This window comes from Sceloporus undulatus, chromosome 5 (assembly GCF_019175285.1).
Source record: "Sceloporus undulatus isolate JIND9_A2432 ecotype Alabama chromosome 5, SceUnd_v1.1, whole genome shotgun sequence".
Lineage (NCBI taxonomy): Eukaryota > Metazoa > Chordata > Lepidosauria > Squamata > Phrynosomatidae > Sceloporus > Sceloporus undulatus.
The window spans coordinates 178,709,810-178,732,505 of NC_056526.1; the positions used below are offsets into that span (position 1 = coordinate 178,709,810).

The window sequence follows — 22,696 nt, forward strand, 5'->3', positions numbered from 1 at the left end:
AATACAGTGCCAGTCTAGATGTCTGCATGCAAAATCTGGTACTAAAGAAAGTATAATTTACCATTTATATTATTTTTTGAAACTCTGCCTAGCAACGGCATACAACAACATATAGCACATCATAGGAATATATTGTTAGCCAGTCATTTAAAAGCAGTCATCAAGTCACAATAGGAAATTACCAAGCGGACACCAAATAAAAATTACATTGAATTACATAATTACAGTTCAGATTGTTATGTGCCAGTTACTTTGATGATAGAATGCTCTGGTAATGCATAACCTTCTTTTCCTTGAGATTCCTAAGAGCTCAACACCTCTGTAGCTACTGAATGTTTCCTTATTTCAGAATACTTTTCTTTCAGTATGACTCTAGCTTATTTTGGTTTTATGATTAACTTCTGACCTTTCCTTCACTCCCCCTTGCCATTTTGTGATTCCCAAACTCTTGCCTTCCAGGTGTTTTGGACTTCAGCGCTCAAAATCCCAGACCATTGGCCAAGTTGGCTGAGGCTTCTGGGAGCGGACATCCAAAACACCTGGAAGACCAAAGTTTGGGAAACACTGAAATAGTGTTACATGAACATATACTCCATTCACGTCTGTAGGTGTGCAAACACATACATATACACAATGACTCAGCTTTACTTAATATTCTCTTTTGAGAAAAGGCAAGGGATGAGCGAAAAAGAGAGAGAGATTTCAGGGAAGGAGAGGGATGTTTGTGGAGATCTTCTGGACCAGAGTGGGAGGTTAACTGGAGCTTCCTAATTCTTGCCTTATCATTGGTGGTGGACCTAAATCCAAGAAGAGGAAGTAGTCATCCCATCAGACTCAGGCCATGAGTTCTTGGTGCATCACATGTATAGACAATGTTCCCTCATAATGTCATTTTTGCTGCCCTTTTCTGTATGTTTAGCAGCTAAAAGATCCCCCATCTGACACTATTAAAGCAGTATGGGCAATCCAAATGCTGCCACATTTTCTTTCTTTTTTTAAAGGCATAATATGTTTACTTTATTTTCTGTCCTTGTTCTAATACAGGTTGAGTCTCCCTTAATCTGAATCTCAAAATCTAAAAAAATTCTCAAAACCAAAACTTTTTTCATCTGTGGCTGAGATAGGGCTTTCTGATGGTTCAGTTTACACAAACTTTGTTTCATGCACACAATTATTTAAAATAGTGTCTAAAATTACCTTCAGGCTATGTGTATAAGGTGTATATGTAATGTGCGTGAATTTTGTGTTTAGGCTTGGGTCACATCTCCAAGCTATCTCATTATGTATATATATGCAAATATAAGTGTTTCAAAATAAAATAAAAATTTGAAGTCCAAAACACTTCTGGTCCCAGGCCTTTTGGATAAGGGAGATTCAGCCTGTAATCTCTCCTATGAAACTTCTTCTTTATTCATTCTCATAAATGCACACTGAGGTGATGTTTTACTGATCAGTCTCCCAGTAAGCTACCCCCAAAGCTGAGTTCAAAGATTCTTTTATTAATGGTAAGGAAAGGGGAAAAATAAATAGTATTTTTGCTCTACCTTCCAGTTTGATGAATAGGGTGAGGTTACAACAGAGCTTAGCAAAGTTATCTTTTCTTGTCTAAAACAGCCAGAATCCCTGGCCACAGAAGCTGTAGCCCAGTAGTTTTGCCAAGCTCTGGATTTCAACAATGTCCTCATCATACCTGGATGTACATTTTTTAATTCCTATTCTAAATTTTCCTTTCTCAGGATGCAGTGACCTTATGTTCATCAATTCCAAAAGGTGTTGCCACAGCAAATGAATAGCTTTTGAGTTGCATTTCTAAAGCAGTAACCATGCTTTGCTAAGTCTCTTGAACACTTGGCTGCTGTTTAGTATCCAAGGAAGAAATGTACTTTCTGTACTATAGGCTAAAAAGGGAAGATGATTTGCATATCTCTTCAGAAAATAAAAATTCCTTAGAATAGAAAGCAATATGGTTATAAAAATGAAGAAGAAGACTTATATTTTTAAATTAGTCATTTAATTATAAGTGCAAAGACATAGTGACATACACAGCTAGCCTTAGGTCTTATTCAATTCACTGAATTCTTTCTTTCTTTCTTTCTTTTTTCTTTCTTTCCATCTGTCTTTCTTTCATGCTGCATTACCCTTGTGCATGTAGGCAAGTATAGACACAATTAACAATTAAAATTAACCTCCATAATAAGCAACTTTTAATCTCTTTTTAGCCCACAACTTTCCCCAGCTGGCAAATCTAATGCAATCCATCTTTTGTTTTACTCATAGAAATTACTATAGCTCAAATGACAAGGTCATTCCATTTCTGAAAATAGAAGACTTTAACACAGAGAAGGATGCTTGTTTGGGAAAAAGAATCTCCTCCTCAATAGAAATGAAGTCATTTGCAGCCAAGGCATTGAGAATTAATCACTCATGCTTTGCTATCTGCAGGGTGCCACACTCCATTTTAACCCTCGTGCACCAGAATGGGACATTTTAGTCTTCAAAAGTCATGTTTGCAGAATTAAGCCTACAGTGTCACCTGAAAAATTTGGACCCATTCAGGCAGAGTGTTGGAATTCATAATAAGTTGAAGACATGCAAAAACTGTGCATTGAACCCTACTGTTAATCCTAACCCTAACTCTTACCCGGACCACAGTGATAATCCAATGCTAGCCCTAGTGCTAGCCTTGAGTACACTGAAATTCCACTAGAGTCAGAAATTCTCCAAAGTTCACTTAATGTAAGGTTTTTTTAAAATGCAGGTTCACAAAAAACTTAATGCAAAGAGGTTTTTTATTTTAAAAAAATCTTGGTGTGTGATGGTTAAAAGAGACTTACATAGGGATATTCCATTGAAAGTTGGTCATGGTATACTGTGTCCTTTTTTTCAATTACACAGTATACATGTTAGATAAGAATATGAGAAGAGTGAAACTATAGGTGCTAGGATTCTAGTGTTCACATGAACATATTTTGGCAAATGCATCTGGAGGGCAAAGAAAGGATCAGTGCCTGCTTTACTTCCTCCTGTTTCCTTGGCTTGGTTCCTATACTGCCTTGCTTGTCACTGTTTCCAGCAACTCTCTCTGTTAAGTCACAGTGGGAAGGTGATGCAGGGATGTTCTATGACAAAGGGATGGATGCAATGATAGGTATTTGTGTTGCTGTGGGGGGAATTCTAATTCTGCTTTCAACGGAGAAGAGCTTCCAAGCTTCAGATCTGGGGCCTTCTCACACCTCATGATTTTAACACTATATTCCACTTGGCAGCATCTTGTGGCATCTTCGGATTTATAGTTTGGTGAGGCACTAGAACTCTCTGATCAAGCATTCTAAATACCCCTCCCTAAACTGAAAATCCCAGAATTCCATAGCATGTTATCATGGCAATTAAAGTGGAAGAAAGTGCTATAATTGCATCGTGTGAAAGGGACCTTGATGTCTGAGACGCAAATCATCCAGGTATGATTCTTTTCTGGAATCTTAGCAGCAAGGAATATATATCTTTTCTGTTGACCCAGCCCCAGATAAGTCTTCTCATTTATTTGTTGTTCTGTTGCTGTGTTCTTGTTTACCTTCATTTCATTTTTTGTTTTCAGTTGACATGTGGTCAGTAGGTTGCATCATGGGAGAAATGATTAAAGGTGCTGTGTTGTTTCCTGGCACTGATCGTATCCTTCTTAGCCCATGGGCCTCTCTAGGTACCATTTTCATTTCCTTTTCTCTTCTGCCCTTTTTAAAATATTAGAACACATATGGACTCTTAAGGGAGCTCAGTTAATGGAGTAAAGATTGCTTAAGGGTACCTTGCCATTGTTACAATGCCTTTACTTGAAAAATTACATGCAAGATGATAGAACATTTGCTATACATTCAGAATTCTGTAGAAGTTAGCTGTCTCCTGATTTATTAGAAACTGTTACTTTTCCATAACTGGGAAGAGTTACTTTATTTTGCTAAAATTCCCAGAATTGGTCATCTAGCCAGTGGCCAGTGATCATGCAAGCTGTGAGATCCTGGATGTTTGCATCCAGAAAAGTAACTTTTCTAAATTCTGAACTTTTTCATGTTACACTAGAACATTTTATATCCCAACAGCCTAAGGATGTCTTAGAATATGTTGACATTAACAGAGAGAATAATGACAATTTATTGTATGACTGGTTTGTAATGAGAGAATGGTTATTTCATTTTAATACTGAATGGATCTATTGATGGCTTTGTGCTCATTTTTAGTCTATATTTTTACCTGTCTCTCCCCTCCATCCAAGGCCAGCTGTGCATTCTTAATCATATTTACTTGGAGGTAAGCCTCCAGGTTTTAGGGGAAAGTATTCTCAGTTATGATGGGGCCACAACCTAATAGAACTAATATAAATATGTGTGGAAGAGGGGGAACACAGCTGACCTTTGATTCACTGCAGCTCAGATAAATGACCTTCTGTTATATTCTTAGTGGGGGTTTTTGGATGGCTATATTATTTTATTTTCAATAGATGCTGAGCAGTGGATGATTTATTTTAGTTTTGGTACCTGCTCTGGTCTCTTAGAACGGGGCAGGTTGAGAATTTAAGTTAATAAATGAACACTGCAATCACCTTCCCCCATTTTTAAGGGATTTCATTGATGATGTATCTGCCCTATAGTCATAATTCTTACCATCTTCGCATATGTGCTTAGAAGGCCTGAGAGTATCACAACTTAAATGAGTAAGTCTAAAAAGATAGTGAGTCAGTGTTATATTTCTAAAATGATGAGTTGTGTTTGGACACACATGCTTCTGCAGTAATCTTTTCATCTTTTTTTTCTTCATCATTGAGGATAATTTTTAAAGAATAGCTGTCAGGAGAGTCTTTAAAAAGGAAAAGAAAGATAGAAAAGCAAGGTAAACATACAATAATGTGGCCAATCCCATGATAATTTGTTTTTAAGTAGGTGCTAGGAAGCAGTTAGAACCAAAAATGAAAGGTATTTCATATGTCTGCTTTTTCCTTTCTGTAGCCCTGCACATTTTGTCCCCCAGCAAGCTCAACACAGCCCACAAACTATGTCTTCTGGCCAGCACTGTGTTTCAGATTTCCCTGTCTGCTAATTTTCACAGTTTGAAAGACAAGAAAGCCAAACCAAAACAAAGACATTTTTCATACCCTCCAACAATTTCACAGACACATGTGGCCAAGCAACCTCAGAGTGTGGTCAGGATAGCAAAAGTTATTAATGAGGAAGAACACACAAACCAAGAGAAACCACAGCTGTTTACCTTTGCCAGAACTGACTGGGAAGGGCAACATTCTGTTCCTTTTGCCCTCTCTTCCCCCTCATACTAATTTGAGTGAAAACTACTTTTGAATTTTGAAATCAGTTTGCAGCAATTGAAGTAAGCTGAGGACAATGAGGGAAAGTGGGAAGAGGAGAAAGAAACTAGCAAATGTTAAGAGAAGACGAAAGAGGGAAATGAGAGAGGATTAATTGGGACTGTCCCTGACAAATCAGGACACTTGGAAGGTATGCATTTTTCCTGTTTTTGTTAATTGGGCAATGGCATATGATGACTGGTGATTTGACTTTGGTTCCATGAGCTTTCTGCTTTCTTTTCTTTGAGCCCATGCACAAATCTTATTGAGAAATTATTTACCAACATACACCACCCATCCTTGTTAATTCCTCCAATTTGTTAGAAAATGAAACTGAATGAGGGATAAGGCAGGCTCATCTTAGAATATTTTTGCATATGTGAATTAAGATTTGCATATAACAAAACATTGGTCAGAATAAATTAGGAGAATGTCACTGAGCAGCAAATGTGGAAACTAACTGATTTGCCACTTGGGACATTGTGGCCACAGATTAAAAATCAAGGAAGATAGAGAAGGTATGCAAGGGTGATGGTGCAGAAAGTCTTGCTCCCATGAGTAATATTTATTTCAATCTCTAAAGAGTATAATGCTAGTTGCTTGAGAGCTTTTCTTTTTAAATTGGAAATTAAATATTTCATTTTAAGTCCTCTAAACATACATACATTTTCGGTGCACACTTAATTCTCCAATCCCATGTATGTATAATGAAATGTGCTAATGATCCACTGTGGTTTCTACCAGGCAAGCTGTATAGCGTTGGGTGCTGAAAACAAGGCACATAACCAGGGCCAGATTATCACTGGTTCAACTAGTGCAATTGTTTCAGAGAATCTTCCTGATACCCCCAGTGTTTCACTTAGGCAGCATCTACATTGCAGAATTAATGCAATTTGACACCACTTTAACTGCACACCATCCTCCAGAGATCAATTTCAAGCTGCCTATTTCACTGTCAGGCTTTGATAGGTTCTCAGAGCAAAGGTACTATATAAGAGGTGACCTGAAAAATCATCACACACATGGGATAGCCAGCTAATGGAGAGCAGTGGGGGACCTTTCTCTGCTCCTATCAGCATCACTCTTTATAAGAAGGTCTTGCCAAGAAGCCTACCAAGGCTAGAGAATTCAAAGAACTGCAGTGAGCCTATGTGTCCTGCCTGAATATTGCCCCAACATACATGTATACTTATCAAAGGGAGCTGAGGTTGGCTGTGTCTCCTATTGAAGCAACAATCTGCAGCAAAATGTGTCTTTTTTACTTATTAAGCTTTCTGAACATTTGACACACACACACACACACACACACATCTTTTTGTTTCTTTTTTCCTTTTTAAAGATACCTACTTCTTATTATGCATTGGATTCATCCATCACTCCTATGGGTTTAGGTAAATGGGCTTTTAATATATATGTATTTCATTAAAAATACAAATATGTTTCCAGAAGGAAAAGGAAAGATAAACCTAATCAAAGGTACTCTCTAAAACACATTTTAAAAGCCTAGTTTCCTTCAAACAGCTACATACTTATTAAAAATTGTTCACAGAGCCTCTATAATTAAACCATTAAATGCATTTTTGTTATAGAAATAACTCCCTAGAACCCAACAACTAACAGCTGGTGATTTGTTTGAAATTTGCTCTTAATTGTGTTGGTATTCTTAAACAAATAGGGGGATATGCTATTAAGTGTGCACTTCATTTCCTGCAAGGCTGTTCCCATTTAGTGTGTAACTTTCCTTATTTGGGAGAAAATCTCTATTTTTTTTAGAAGTGTGATATTTCTTGTTCTTTTATTTTCTGTTGCAAAAATGAACTTCTGCTGTTATCTCTCACTTTGCACTTTGCATGCGTAAGTAAGAGTGAAAGACTGTCAGCTTCACTTCCAAAGCTGGATTTTTTTTTAAAAAAATGAGTTCTTTCTGTTGAATTAGTAAATTCTCATAAAAAACGAACATACAAAATTTAGTTACACTGTGCCAGTGTGGAGAGGGTCATGTTCTATCTGCCAGATGTGTATCTGTTAAAGATGAATATTGATTCTTTGCATATAGAGCATCTTAGATAAGGAAGAAATGAGAGCTGGCACCCCTAGTTGATCACCATGAACATGCCGAGGGATGTAATGCCAGATATTTAAGAGCTAAGTCCTCAAAACCCTTTTCCTAGAGGGTAAATTTAACTTATACATTTGGTATTCTCCCATAGTTATTTCACAAACAAACATGCATGCTATTTTTTTGCTTATGTTTTTCTTGTGAAGAAATATATGAATTTCAGAAAATTCCTATATAAATATCCAACTGAATAAAATTCATAGAATCATAGAGTTGGAAAAGACTACAAGGGCCATCCAGTCCAACTTGTTGCCATGCTCAGTCAAAGCACTCCCAACAGATGGCCATCCAGCCCCTTTTTAATTCATGCATCCTCCATTTCTATAAGCAGGCAAACAAACCAAGTGGAGGAGAAATTTGCATGTCATTCAAACCCAGGATTATGGTTCAGTGTGGCCACAAGTCACGTTTACAGTTTTGTTTTCTTTGAGCATCCATAACCATTATCCTGGATTGGGATATCAACTCCCCCCCCCAGTTTGTTTCTAGAGTCACATGTAGAGGAGCAAAATGAATGTGAATGGAGTGTGTACACTAGCACTCAGATTTATAACTTCAAGGTAGATTAAGCCATGATCCCCAGTTTAATGTTACGTGCAAACATAGCTCATATCTCATTACATGTTCACTCAGCCAACATTTCAAAGGAATTTTAAGGGATGATATATATTTTAACTGTTGAGCGCTAATATATAGAAACATCCATATGACTTATCCAGCATGCCTTAACAATGTAATGGATAGTGACTGTCATTGATACCATGTCATATGAGAAGCAGAAACAAATACGGACATATGCAAATAATCAATATTTTGTACTGGTATAGGATACAGATGTATCACTTCGTGATGTCTGCCTCTGTGGACATCCTCCTTTCCCCCTCATCATACCCAGTCTTAATCTTGTTCTCCCTCTGACAATGTCTTTACTCTGCTCATTTCTGTGGCATATAATAGCTTTCTGATTAAATTGTTATGCTATGGTACTGTTTCTTGTCCAGTATCACTGACACAAGATGTTGAGGCAATGCAATATCTTGGGATTAAATTTGAGTCAATTCTTGAAATATAGAGGGGTCCTTCTATGATGCTTCCCTCAGTTACTACCTTCAGCAGGCTGTTAGGTAGAGATATGGTGAAATCATTACATTCCACTCATGTCCAGTCAATCCATGGCTGTCTCTCCCCAATTCCATTCCACAGACATTCCCTGTTTTCTTGGTATTATTCCTCAGTAAATCAGATTTCACTGAGAGGGGTTTTGAGGGATACTGTATCTTAAAATTATAGATACGATCAGTTGGTATAAGTACCAACCCTCAGGGTATCCGACATTTTCCCCTTTAGCCAAAAAGTCAAACCTTTTGAGCTGAGTGACAGTGGGTGTGTCTTGCCTCTAGAGTAAATAGAAAGACATATTCGAAGCAATATAGTGCTGTACGTTGTGCAATTTGTCGATTTCATGGGATAGTGAACTGTACAATTCATTTTACATAATTGCTCGTATATTTCCTCTGTCCCTCAATAGCCAGTGAGGTGCTTTTCCACTGTCATTCCCAGTGACTACACAGAAGCATTCTGGGAAGTAGGTCTAGCATGAGGGATAGCAAGAAAAATAAAATCATGACGTTGTTTTAGGAAAAGGCTTTATTTTATTTATTTTTATTTTTTATTTATGGTATTTATACCCTTCATCCCTAAAGGCCATCAGAGCAGCTTACAATTATTATTTTTAATTAGATGGTTCCCTGCCCTCAGGCTTAGAATCTAAAAGACACAACACAAAAGGAGAAGGGAATGGTGGTGGGGAAGGGGATGAGGTCCAGTGGTTCTTCTTTCCCTCTGAGGCCTGGACCAAGGCAGATGGACTGGAGGGAGGGTTCTTCTTCTTCAGGCTAGCCCTGGTGGAGCTGGGCCTGCCTGTTCACTCCCTCACAGGCCAAAGGATGACAGTTATCATGGAGGGAGGGCTTTAGACATATGCGAATGGTGAACTATGTGCTTTGCAGATGTGCTTTTTAAAAAATGCCCTGAATCACCTACAATCCATCCCTGGATAAACCTAGGTTCAAGTATTTTGAGAGAGGAGAATAATACAGTGTCTCTGTGTGTGTTTGTGAGTGTGTTTCAGAGAGAGAGAGAGAGAATGGAAAGACATAGAAAAACCTTTGGCAAACTGTGCTAGTCTGTCTCTGTGCAGGGCAGTTAGGCAGTGCTTTTGTGCCTCTGGACATGTGAATCAAAGCTTCTGTTTGCATCTAATTGCTGCTCCCAGCTATGCCCCTCTCTCTCCCCCTCGGTGCTGCTTCTTGCCTGGCTTACCACACACACACACACACACACACACACCCCCTTCTAAGGGATCCTGAGAGCTACTGAAAGGGCCCGGGGGGGGGGCCTGCATATGACCCATGGGACACACTTTACTCCCCCTTGTTATAAGATGTTTAGATTGTAAACCTGAGGGCAGGGAACCATCTTATTAAAAAAAATAATTGCAAGCCGCTCTGAGCGCCTTTAGGGCTGAAAGGCGGGCTATAAATGCTGTAAATAAATAAATAAGATGTCTGGACGAGGACCTCTGCATTCTGTTCTGAGTATGTCATGTCATTGGTGCTAAAGTAGCAAATGCAGAGGTATCTCTTGCTGACCAGCTGGTATACCAAATAAAACCATACAAAGATTCTGTAGATGAACCTAGTTGCATCTTGCTTTTCAAGTGGTCATGAAAATATAAGTAGAGCTCAGCATTAAGTTCTTGCCATGGCCAGCCAGAATATGAACATGGATTTACCCTTCTGCTCACATTTCCTGTATTCCTCCATCATGACTTGGAACCATTGATAGTTCAGCAATAAAATTACCTTTACTGAAAAATGTTACAGTCTTTAGTTTCCACATTGGGAAGCAATAGATGTGTGCAGGTATATATTCATATTCAATATAGAAACTTGTGCTATAAAGTCTGTGGAAAGAAAACAAAGCCAGGATGTTTGTGTTTGGCTTGCACACATGGTGTGAATTAATAAATATGATTTCCCTATCCTCAGCACTACTTGCTACATGTAGGCTGGCATCCAGTTAGTAATATAGGCAAGTGGAAGTTTAACTTCAACCTGGTGTGTGTCTTTATTTGGTCATTGCAAGGTCAGAATTTTCCTCCTATCTCTGCAAGGACCACAGTGTCCACAGGACTCACCAATTAAATGCTTCTACTCCCCTGCACCCCAAATTCCATGGGGTGGAAGAAGGTGGTGGAACTGGAGAAGAACATTATGAGGCCCTTGTCCACAGAGACCTCCAGAGGACCCACATTTTTGTGGACAATGTCATTGTTCTGCATCTGGCTATGGGGACACTACCAAACACATATCAGCTCCCCTCACCCCATTCTGCCTGGATCTCTACCAGTCACTGAATGGCCATGGAGGCAGGGCTGTAGCAGCTAAATAGAGTCTTGGAGGGCATGAGAAGAGAGCCATAATATATTTCCAGCTGTGGAACCTTTATGCAATGCACTCTTACTATCTCCTGGGGTTTGGTTCGGGCACCCCATGGATACCAAAATCCATGGATGCATAAGTATCATTATATGCAGTGGCATAGTAAAATTGTGTCCCTTATATAAAGTGGCAAAATCAAGATTTATTTTTTGGAATTTCTTTTTAAAAAAATTCATGGATGGTTGAGCCCATGGATGCAGAATCTGTGGATGCAGAGAGCCAACTGTACTACACCCTGTGTCTGTGATACAGGGTTTTGGCCACTATTATGTACTTGTATGCATGTGTACAAATGCATGTGTTTGCCCCCACTGGGATAGGTCCTGTGGAAAACGCTTCCATTATGCAGTGTCTTATTTCTACATGAACTCATATGATGTATAATGAGGTGCAAAACGTAAGGGTGCAGAAATGTCTTGCAAAGAGTTCACATTATGTTTTGTCCCATCAGCCTTTTTTTCCTCGTACAAACATAAAGTTCCGATGAACAGTAAAGCTATTACAGAAGTTTATTTGGACTTGTCTATGTCCTGTAGCCTTTTTATCTTTGTTATGTTCTCTGTGCATAGCAACTAAGCAACAAAAAAATGCTGAAGTAACATGCTTTGACATTTTTTGGTTCTCCCATGAAGTATCACATTACAGAAGTCACAATACTGTGCCTTACTTTTAAAAATGTATAGTTTGACTTTTCTACATGTTTCTGGCTTTCACACAATCATGGTAAAATATGGATGTTTTGCTCACATGAGTAATAATTGTTTGAGCAGTTAGGATGTCAGTATTACCTCTCCATCAGGGTTGCTGATCATGACATGAGCACTGCTCCATGTGCTTATACTACTAAGTGATTAAAGCATCAAAGTAATGTGGTAGGGAATGGGAAACCATTTAAGATGGTGTTCACGGAACAACTTTTATGGTGAGCACCAATTACAAAGTTAATATACGAGTTGTGTCATCATTTTCTGCAAACTGGAGGGGCTATATATAAACTTTTAATTAAAGTCTTTGGGCTTGTTTGGGCTGTGGTTGAAATTGTTTTAATGTGATATTGCTTCCATAGTGAACCACTGACTGTGAAATTTTCATGAATCAAATCTTGGTTGTCTTCAATCATTTTGTATGGAGGAAAAATTGTAAAAACATTTTGGGATGATCAAAAATAGGGTTGGGAATTCTGCATCTCTGCTTTCCTTAACTATCTTTGCTCAGATATTGATCAATGGAATAAGGTAATCGAACAGTTGGGAACCCCCTGCCCAGAGTTCATGAAGAAGCTCCAGCCAACAGTGCGGAATTACGTGGAAAACCGACCTAAATATGCTGGCCTCACATTCCCCAAACTTTTCCCAGATTCTCTCTTTCCTGCCGATTCAGAACACAACAAACTCAAAGGTAAGAGCAAAGAAGGAATATACAGCATGTATGAAAAAGTGTGTTGAGATTGTGTGTCTGACATTACAAATGTTTTTATCCCATTTCTATTCCATCTTTTCTGCATCTTGCAAATCAAAGCAACCTGCATAGCCTTCCATCCAATTATTGGCCACCTCTCCCTCTAATAATGCCTGCAATGTTACTGAGCCATGCAACTTTAGATTATGGTCTCAGATATGTCAGAGGAGCCTTGCTAAGTTTGTGCTGGGGGAAAGGTTAGTGGAAAGAAAAAAAAAAAGGCTATCTTCCACTTTCTGTCTTGAATGAACACCTAAGCACACCAGTAGCCCAACAAGAGAGGCCCCATCCTCATTTGTATAACAATATTTGAAAGTGCACCAGTGTTCTTGCCAAGAGATTAATATCAGGTGTGACAGAGGGAGTTATGGAGTGGGGGTCATACTCATATTTACTTATCAGGGTACAAAAATGTCACAGTAGTGAATATGGGGACAGTATGGTTCATGTTTTAGAAGCAGTTGTCAACTCTTCAACTGGTCCTTAAAGCTATTCCATTAAAGAACTTCCTTCCATCTGTAGCTCTTTGTGATAACTTTTATTTCCACGCTATAAAATGTTTTACTTGATGATTCCTGAAAATTTAATCTCCTAGAAAACCAGAAGACTTCTACACCTGAAATTATTTCCCCACTAGAGCTGCTGGCAACACTGCCTGTTAGAACAGTCACAAATTGATCAATCATCCAGGCATTATTCAGATAAGCATTTGATATTAGGGTATAATTTTTTTTGGCAAATAGTGACTTCAGGGTGGCCCCTTCCTGGGATAAGGTGGGCCAGCTTGGATTACTTGAAGAAAACTCTTTTGTTCTGTTACAGTTCTTCACAGATTGCTAGGAATAAGATATTTATTAAGGGTGAAGGGGTCTATTTCCATTCTGTGTCAGTTTTGCAAGGGTTCATGAATAAGCCATCTCTGTCTCATTTCCACATTAATCAGGTTTGCTTGAAAATTTGGGGGGTATTATATAGCTTCTTTTCTGAATGTTTTATCTTACATTACATATTTCTGAATGTATAGGAGCCTAAAACATGCATTTTTTCCTACACATATTCTTTTTGTGCTGAGAACTGCATCACAGGATCCATGGGATAACTGTTTTGATCAACTCATTAATCTGGAACGTACAGTTTTCTCCAAACTGCAAACAGAATGAAATATCTAGGCAGTCCTAAAGTCTCTTCCTTGTCAGCAGTTTTCTTATACTTATGCTTATGGGAGAGTTGTCACTGCCCTGTGTTCTTCAATGGAAAAGGAGTAGATGGGGATTTAGTTTGTTTTTTTGTGGTTACAAGAAAATACCTTGAATGCAACTAGGCTATGTGAAGCCTTGTTAGAAAGAAAGAAATGGTGACAGCTGTTGGCCAAATTGCTTTGAATTTCAATTTTTGTGTGTGAAGGAAAATGCACAATAGGGATGTAAATTTTTGCTTATTTGAATCTCACATGCAATAATATTTCCCATGTAAAGTAATTAAATGTGTGTATGAGTGTGAATGTGTGTGTGAGGGGGGTTGTAACAGTATTTCCTCCTCCCTCCCAGAAAACAATGGCAGAGATTGTGGGGAGGGAGATGTAGCATAATATTCCACTCAGACAGATGTATGCCATGCCTCCCCTCTTACAGAACTCACCTTCCTCCTGCGATACCTCTCTTAGTGGACTTTTAGAGGCCAGTGGAGAACAAAGGATGTTGGAGAAACAACTACTATGTAAAATATCAATATCATTGTCCAGGATCTCTGCCTATGTACTTCTACCCCTGACTGTTGGAGCATAGACAGATGCTTTTTCCAATGCCTCTGCTCTTTACTAGACACTAAATGGCTGTGGAATGGAGGCCCCACCAGAGGAAGATGAATCCTGAGGGTGTGGAAGTTATTGTGCAAGGGGTCAGTGAATTTATCCATCCACAACAACCATAAAAAGGCATATAAAAGAGTAGTTGGGCTTCCTGTATCCCTAGCAAGATGCCAGCCAATAATTTAGACAAAATACACTCATTTTAGGGCAAAAATGTTGTGTTTGGGGCATCCCCAATTTGTGTGTGTGTGTGTGTGTGTGTGCGCGCGCGCATGCATGCGCATGCATGCAAAACAAACAAACAAAAACCCCAAGGTTTTTTTTTAATGTATGGATTTTTCTCAGAGTGCCTTGAAATGTGGGGGAAGTTTTCAGAATGGTTGCCAATTTTCTCAGTGGTGTTTCTCAGTGTATTGAAACATACTGTTTTGTTGGACAAGAAAAATTGCAGGCATCTTTCACATGTTTAGTGCTTTGCATCACATTTAACATTCGGCCATTAGGACCATCAGCAACCAAAGTGTGCTACAGGCAAACAAAGTGTGCTACAGGAAACTATATTTCAAAAATGTATTGATTACAATGAAATATGTTGATTACAGTGGTGCCAGATGTGATGTTGCCATGACAAGAAATGTAATGATTTCAGAACTATATTGAACCCATTACTGTCTGCAACAGGATGGCACACTTCTGAAGAAAACAATGATTGATGTATGTTTTAATACAGAAACAAGGCTTCTGATTACAGTTGGCAAACTTGAAGCATGTATCAGTCTTGCACACATGGATTCCCAAGGTTGCTTGTGGTGGCAACGTGTAATGTTTTTTAATCTGCTGTAATTTATTTGCATGTCATTACCCAGAATGCCTTTCCCCACTATACAGCAAGGATGTTTGTCTCCACTCTGAGGGGTGATTGAAAATCTGGCCAAATGTTTCCAGAAGCACTGAGCTATTTCTATAATCCTCTCCCCACACCTCACTCCACCCCACTAAGGGAACAGAATAATGGATTTACAAGGGATTTAAAGCAGATGCAGAGGGAATGATAATTAAGATGGTCTTTCACTCACTGGCTATGTGGATAAAGGCTGTAAACATATTTTTCACACATACAAATACTGCTTCCCCCACTTCCAATTCTGATTTTCTATCCTGATCTAGTTCCTTAAAATACTGTCTCTCTCTTGACAACATGGCCCCAAACTCTTTTTACCATTAAATAAAGTGTTTGAGATACTGAAAGCCAGTAGAGCCTCCTTTTATAACAGAATGTGATATTCTGACATTTGGTTACCACCTGTAGATGCTATTTGGAGATCTGCTTCATGATTCTGAAATCCCTTATGTTCATTTCTTCCTAGTGAGAATTCATATTAGTCCAACCCATCATCTGTCTGAAGTACAATAATTCAGAAAGGACCCTCACATACTCTTGTTCACAGGCAAAACAATACAATAACAATAAAATGAACCATAACAGCAGAACTATTCTTCCTAATTCAATGGGTGTTTTATTCTAAGAAGTGATGTAAATAAACTATCTTGTTGGCATTAAGAGACCACTTTCATTCTACTTAAAATGGATCTTCTCCCTTTGATGGCTAATTATCTGTTATAGGATGAAACCAAAATTGTCCACACAGTTTCAGTAAGTTTTAGATCAGCTTTTGGCCTTTCAAATGTTTTGGACTTCAGCTTCTGGAAGTGCCAAGAAACATGGCAAGAGATTGAAGGCCAAAATATCTGGAGTATCCAAGGCTGAGCACCACTGCTTTAGATCATAAGAGCAACCTGCATCTGATGCACTGCATGTATCCTTGGGATTGCTCGCCCAGAATAGTGTTTCTTAGACCATATGATATGGGTCTAATGTGACAGGTATCATTCCCCCCTCCCCCCATGTGCTAGGGACTATTATCATATTTGTGCCCATTAGTACAATTGTCTCTTTCTTTCCTGAACACACAACACAAATCATCAGCTGATGTCTCATGGACTGGCACTGGTCCATGGGCCACCACTTTGAGTAACACTGTTCTAGAGTCCTATTTTCCTCAGCACAATCATATTTCTTGGGTGAGCTGTCAAGAGCATGATTTAAAATGGAAACTGTATTGGAAGAATGATACCTGTGCTCCATCTTCCAATTTAAACTATTTCCTGTCCCTTATCCTTACATGTGAATATGTGTTTGGAAGGGAACTATATACATTTATCTGTACATATAAGTCTGTATATCTATGTGCATAAGGACCCTGATTTGTGCATTGTTACATGCATCTATATTGGCAAAATAAATTCATATGAATAACAGCTCTATTCCTGTTTATAGAAATGGCACCTCTAATTTATTTCCTTGTTTTCCAGTCTCCCTGCTTCCTTTATTATTTCTGTTGTTTGCCTTCAAGTTGCTTCTGATTAATGGCAACCCTAAGGTGACCCCCTCCCAGACTTTTCTTGGCAAACTTTATTCAGAGGTGGTTTGCCATTGCCTTCCTGATTGAGACAGTATGACTTGCCTAAAGCCACCCGGCAAGGTTGCCATGTCTGAGTTGGGATTAATAAAAACCTGGTCTCCTTGAGTCCTCAGCTAACACTGGTGGTGGAGTGGTTAAATGCCAGTACTGCAGCTACTCACTCACAGTCGGAAGGTTGTGAGTTTGATACTAACCAGGGGCTCTAGGGTTGATTCAGCCTGGCATCCTTCCAAAGCTGATAACATGGAGTACCCAGCTTTGTTGAGAGCAATTAGCTTACATGTTGTAAACTGCTTAGTGACTGCTTAGTTCAGTATGAAGCAGTACTGAAATTAGCTGCTATTGCTATCTCTATTGCTATTTGGCCAAAAATAGGGGTGGAGTGGGGGAAAGCAGTCTGAGGGAATCAGGGCACTTAAGGGCTGCATAAACAGCTTGAGAATTCACATGTGGAGGATTGCATTTTCTTATGCTTACTAGGGATATAAAGAATGTTTTAAAATGTTTGGGAAATGGTTTAAAATCTGTTTCCTAAATTTGGGAAACCATGATGCGAAGAATCCTGGATTGATGAGAATCTTTACAGTTCAGAATTTATTCTATGCAATTCACACATGCTTTTGTGTATAAAAAACAGCATTTTGTGGATAAGAAAAAGCATTTCCATGCCAAAAAAGCAATGTAGACATTTTTATCCCCTGAGGAAGAAAATCCCATTTTCTCTCTCTCTTTCTCTCCCTCTCTCTAAAATCCATGTGTGAGTTTTGCACAGAATGATTACTAAACTGCAAATAGTCTTTGAAAACTGTACACCCCTAATGCCTGTTTTAGCTACTGTTACTGCAGGGGAGTAGAGGAAATCAGAAAACATGAAATCTGAGCCCCAGCTGAAAAGTTTAAATGCTTAAATTAACTAATGTTTGCATTGTGATAAGAGCTTATCCACTGTTCTGACCTCAATGTGGACCTGAATGTCAGAAGTACATATATTTAATAGCTTTGAAAAAGGTTTGCAGGGGATTAAAATAAATATTCAAAGGCATACATGTAAAAAAGCACATGATGAAATGTGTCAATTTAAAAAATATGCAAACTTCTACATTTTCCAGTAGATAAGGGCCCAATATCTTGGAGTTTTAGTTTCATCTAAAATGTTTTTGGGTTATACTCCTCCCATTCACTCCAGATAAGAAAAAGAAAGACCTTGTAGTGACTCCATATGAGTGGAGCTAATCCCAGAAGGCCAGACTTATTCCTGCCTAAGGGCTGGAACAGACTAGCCTTAAAAACCAGCCATGGAGACATGACGTTTAGATGCCTCATGCTCCCAAGATGTTCAGAAGCCACCCTGGCCGACCACATCCCAAGATGTTTTTACAAATGCTCTTGGTGTGCAGGGTTTATACGCCGCATGCCGCTGGAGTGGCCTGAAACCACTTTGGGGTTGCAGCCAGGCCGTCTAAGGTGGCTTTTAACTAGCCCAAATAGCATGTGGTTGCTGTGACTCCAGGGAAACCAGTTCCGGGGCAGCCCCAATTCATCCTTTTTGGACAGTCTGTTCTGACCCTAAGGCTCTGATAAGATGTGTTTACTGTTGTTCTGCTTCATCTTTACTACTAGCACTCCAGTCCTTTGATTTATACATTCTTTTCCTTTCTTCTTATCTCTCTTCTTTTTTATTTATTTAAATCAACAATAACAAACCCTTTTCTCTAATCTCTACACTACAGGAAGGGCTCCTAGGATGGGGGCAGGTTCTGAGCCCTTGCCAATGATGGTCCTTCTTCTCTGAACCTGTATAAAAATGTGTATTTTTAAATAATATAGTCAAAAAATACATCCATTTAGGAAAGGTACATGGAAATACATATACATTTCTCTGTAAGGAGGGAGAAACCGCCTTCCAATCCAATATGGATCACATCATAATCATCTTTCGTTTGGAAATCCAAGAACTCTCATAGCCTGCAGTTTGGTAGATTCTTCTATCTTTAGGTCACATGTGAAAATGCTATGAAATCTCTGCTTCAGGTTTATTAGGGAAGGAAAATGGATGTCCACCCTTTCATCACATGATTACACAATGAGTTCCCAATGTGCATTAGATTTATGTAACCATAGAATTGGAAGATGTTAATTATTCTGGATTAATCTGGATAAATGTGCATCCTTATAACTGCTCTATTATCCTTGGAGAACAAAAGCATGCAGGCAGGAACTTTTCTGCTACTAGCATTCATATTTCTTGGTTGATCCTTTAAAAACATGCTTCAAATGATGAATGAGTGAAGATTTTGTATTTGCATCAGGAATTATAGATGACAGTGATGGAGAAAACAGAGGAGAAGCAGTTGAGGAAGACCTATGCATGAGATGTTTGACGTATAAAAAACATTTTAGTCTTTAAAGGAAAGTAAAAAAGAAATGGACGCACATCCACCATTTATATCCATGCATTGACTGACAGATAGAGGGAAACTGATTCTGAACCAGCCAAATGCTATATTCCTTCTCCCTGTCAATCAACAAAATGATCTTTCATCAGGGGATTAATCAAACTCCATCTGTCAGAATGGTTGGTCTGTACTGGTCTGTCTCCATGTTTTACTTGTTATTCTGAGAGTTTCTCTGAATCCCAGGGGTTATTAACAACACAGCTCATAGCCGCTGCTGAGACTGCTTCTCATTCAATGGCTTTTATCATGGAAAAGTACCGGTAATTACTTCATTGCAAATAGAGTAGATTTAGGTTCGTAATGCTGTAGTAATATGATTGCTGATGCAGGTATTATTCTTCATATTATTATTATTATTATTATTATTATTATTATTATTAACCTTTATTTATAAAGCACTGTAAATTTACACAGCGCTGTACATACAATATTAGGAACAATGATGCAGTTATTGCCAAAAAATTAGAAAGTGCAGGACTATTTTTGTCTTCCTCTTGGACTGAAGTGGGCAAAAACAGCAAGGGCAGGAGCTAGTTTTGACACCTGTGCACACACAGCTGCATTTTTCAGCCACAAATTGAGCAAAAATGTGTTCTAAAATATCAAGAAGTCACTTCCAGCTTTTATCTTCTGTAATTTCTTTTGACAAGTTTCAACTTTGTTTTAGATGGGGTTGATGCATGATGGAATATTGTGGTGCTTGACTAAAACACACCAATAAGATCCTGCCAGTCTCAAATATATCCATCTCTGATATGAAGTACTTTTGGGTTGCAACCCTATACTTACTCATCTGGAAACAAATCCCATTGAGATCAGCTGGTTTCTAAAGTAGAAAGCATAGGATTGCATAGAAGACTGCTATTTAGGAAAGCATATGTAATTTTATTTGGAGCAAACAGTTAAAACACAGAATATCCCAGGTTTCTGGAAATCAATAAAATGTGTATGTTTAATTTATTCGATTTTTAATTTGTAAGTAACCATGGTACCTAGTTCAACTTGGGAACTACATTTCTTTGTATTTTTTTTAAAAAGCAACAATGGTTTCTTGAAGGCCTAGCATGCTTCTACACTGCAGATATAATGCAGTTTGATACCATGTCAAGTGCTACAGCGCCATCCTAAGGAATCCTGAGATTTGTAGTTTTACAAGGTCTTTAGCATTCCTTGCCAAAGCTTGCTGATGCCTCACAAAACTACAAATCACAAGATTCTGTAGGATGGACAGTCTAGAGATGTACCACAGTGACAATTTTTGTGATATCGAAATATGCATCCCTCTTACAGACTTTCAGTGGTGCCTAGTATCTTCTGTGTCAGTTTGAATTTCACACAAGCTATCCAAGGTATTTAACCCCCAAACAGGGTCATCAGCTTGGAAGGCTTTTAGTAAGTCCTGTAGCAGATTCACTGCTCCATTGACATGAGAGCTATCAGCCACCATTGAGGCTGAGGTATGACTGGTATTAATGATCACCTGTCCAATTGTAATGTGTCTGTGGAGGCCAGTATCCTAGTGAGGTGTTTAAATTTGATCTAGAAGTGCATCTTCCCATTTTGTTTAAAAAAATACAGTCTTCATTTCCATTACTATTTTTGTATGTTTTTAATTGTACTGTTGTTTAATGTTGTAAGCCACCCTAAGTCCCAGTCGTGGGAGACAGGCATGATGATGATGATGATGATGATGATGATGATGATGATGATAGGCTGCTGATCTGCAGTGAATTTTCAGAATAAAAGAAACAGTTGTACAGTATATGCAATGGGCACAAATGTAGTGCTGGTCCCTGGTACTTTAGGGGAAAAACCTCTGTCAGTCCTCCACATCAGATAGTTTAAGAAGCAGTGGGCTAAAATGTGGATCAGATTAGCTACTGTTGAAACAGTATGTCTTCTAGGAAATTGGTAATTTAGAAATGGGTCTATTCAGAAATGGGTAATTTCTAAATTGTGGGTGTATTATGATTGCGTTGTATTTAAAACTGTGGAGAAAGCTCCAATTTTAAAATTGTTACTGTGAGTTACAAGGAGGTCTAGCAGAACAAGGTGTCAGTTTTTTAGCTCAGTTAAGTTTGAACATACAGGGTTTTTTTAAGCGACACATAATCCTCAGAAACCAACAGAAGCCTGCTGCATTGAACTTGGCACTCTAATCAATGTCTACCTTCATCCTGTGTTGGCTGCATATTGTTCTGCTCTGACATATTTTCTGTTTTTGTTTAACTGTTCCAGCTAGCCAAGCCAGAGACCTTTTGTCAAAGATGCTAGTGATTGACCCAGCCAAACGGATATCAGTGGACGAAGCCTTACAGCATCCGTACATTAATGTCTGGTATGACCCAGCAGAGGTGGAAGCGGTAAGTAAAACATTGGATTTTATGCTAGAGCCATCATTCTGCTAACACCATTTTGACATCATTTCAAATTGCATTGCATAGCAGCAGTAGCCATTTTAAGGAGAAGCAGGAATTCCTGAGCTGGTGGATAATTTGCAGCCATTGCCATATATTTTCTGTGCATTCTAAACTGTTCACATATTACCTTTAGGAGATGTGGATGACCAGTTGGGACAAGCAGCTGAGTCTGTGGGCTTGGTAGAGCAAAAAAACTCACGCATAATATCTAATCTGTCTATGCAGCTGCCTGCTCTCCAAGTAGATTAAACCACATCAATAATACTGCTAAGACTCAGGGTCAAGGGGGCTTGAAATCCATGGTATGCATTACAATCCCAAACTCTCTTACAGTTAAAGGGATGAGATTTCCCCTCTCCTACTCTCTCCAGCAACTGTCAGTATGCCATGTGAAATGTTCAAGGTTTGAAATAACCCTGGGAAATGAAAATTTCCCAATGGCTACCACATGTTCGTAGCCTGAGGGGAAAACGAGATTACCCAGTGGTCACCTAAAGACTGGCAGGCTATGTAGAAGCATGCCAGGAATTGGAGTGGGAGAAAGAGCAAAGGTCTCACTTCCTTCTCCCTTTCTTCTGCTGGTTTAGGTTAATATTGGTGCATAGAGAGTGGGACTTACTTTCCTCGTCCATCAGAGACTGCTTTCTGTAGCTTTACTGTAACTCTGCTTGTTACAGCTTGTTCTCACTATAACAACCCTATATGATGTGGGCTGAGATTATATAAAATAACATACCTCCCTGTGTGAGCCAGCCCAAATTTTAAGATCTTTGTGGGAGGGATTTCTGTCACAAGGGCATTTGATCAAAATATGGGAGACAGCCTTCTCAGTGGCTGCTTCTAGACTATGGTATTCTCACAAGCAAAGCAGCCACAGGAGCTAAATGCCTTGCTTTCTTTTCTCTGGCAAGCAAAGATGTGTGTGTGTGTGTGTGTGCGCGCGCATGCGTGTTCATGTGTGTGTAGAGAAAAAGGGGAGCAGTATGACATAGTGGTTTGAGCACTGGACTACGACTCTGTAAATCAGTGTTCAATTCCCCACTCAGTCATGGAAACCCACAAGATGACCTTGGTCAAGTCACACACACTCAGCCCCAGAA

At 38.9% G+C, this 22,696-nt stretch overlaps 1 protein-coding gene across 9 annotated transcripts in view; it reads left to right on the plus strand.

The window, feature by feature from the left end:
- Positions 1-22,696, plus strand: part of MAPK10 (mitogen-activated protein kinase 10) — a 305,526-nt gene that overhangs the window by 245,684 nt on the left and 37,146 nt on the right. For all 9 annotated transcript variants that reach the window (XM_042469418.1, XM_042469420.1, XM_042469416.1 and 6 more), the window contains 2 exons: positions 12,188-12,370; positions 21,415-21,539. In XM_042469418.1, coding sequence (XP_042325352.1) covers positions 12,188-12,370; positions 21,415-21,539 — 308 coding nt within the window. The remainder of the gene's footprint in view (positions 1-12,187; positions 12,371-21,414; positions 21,540-22,696) is intronic.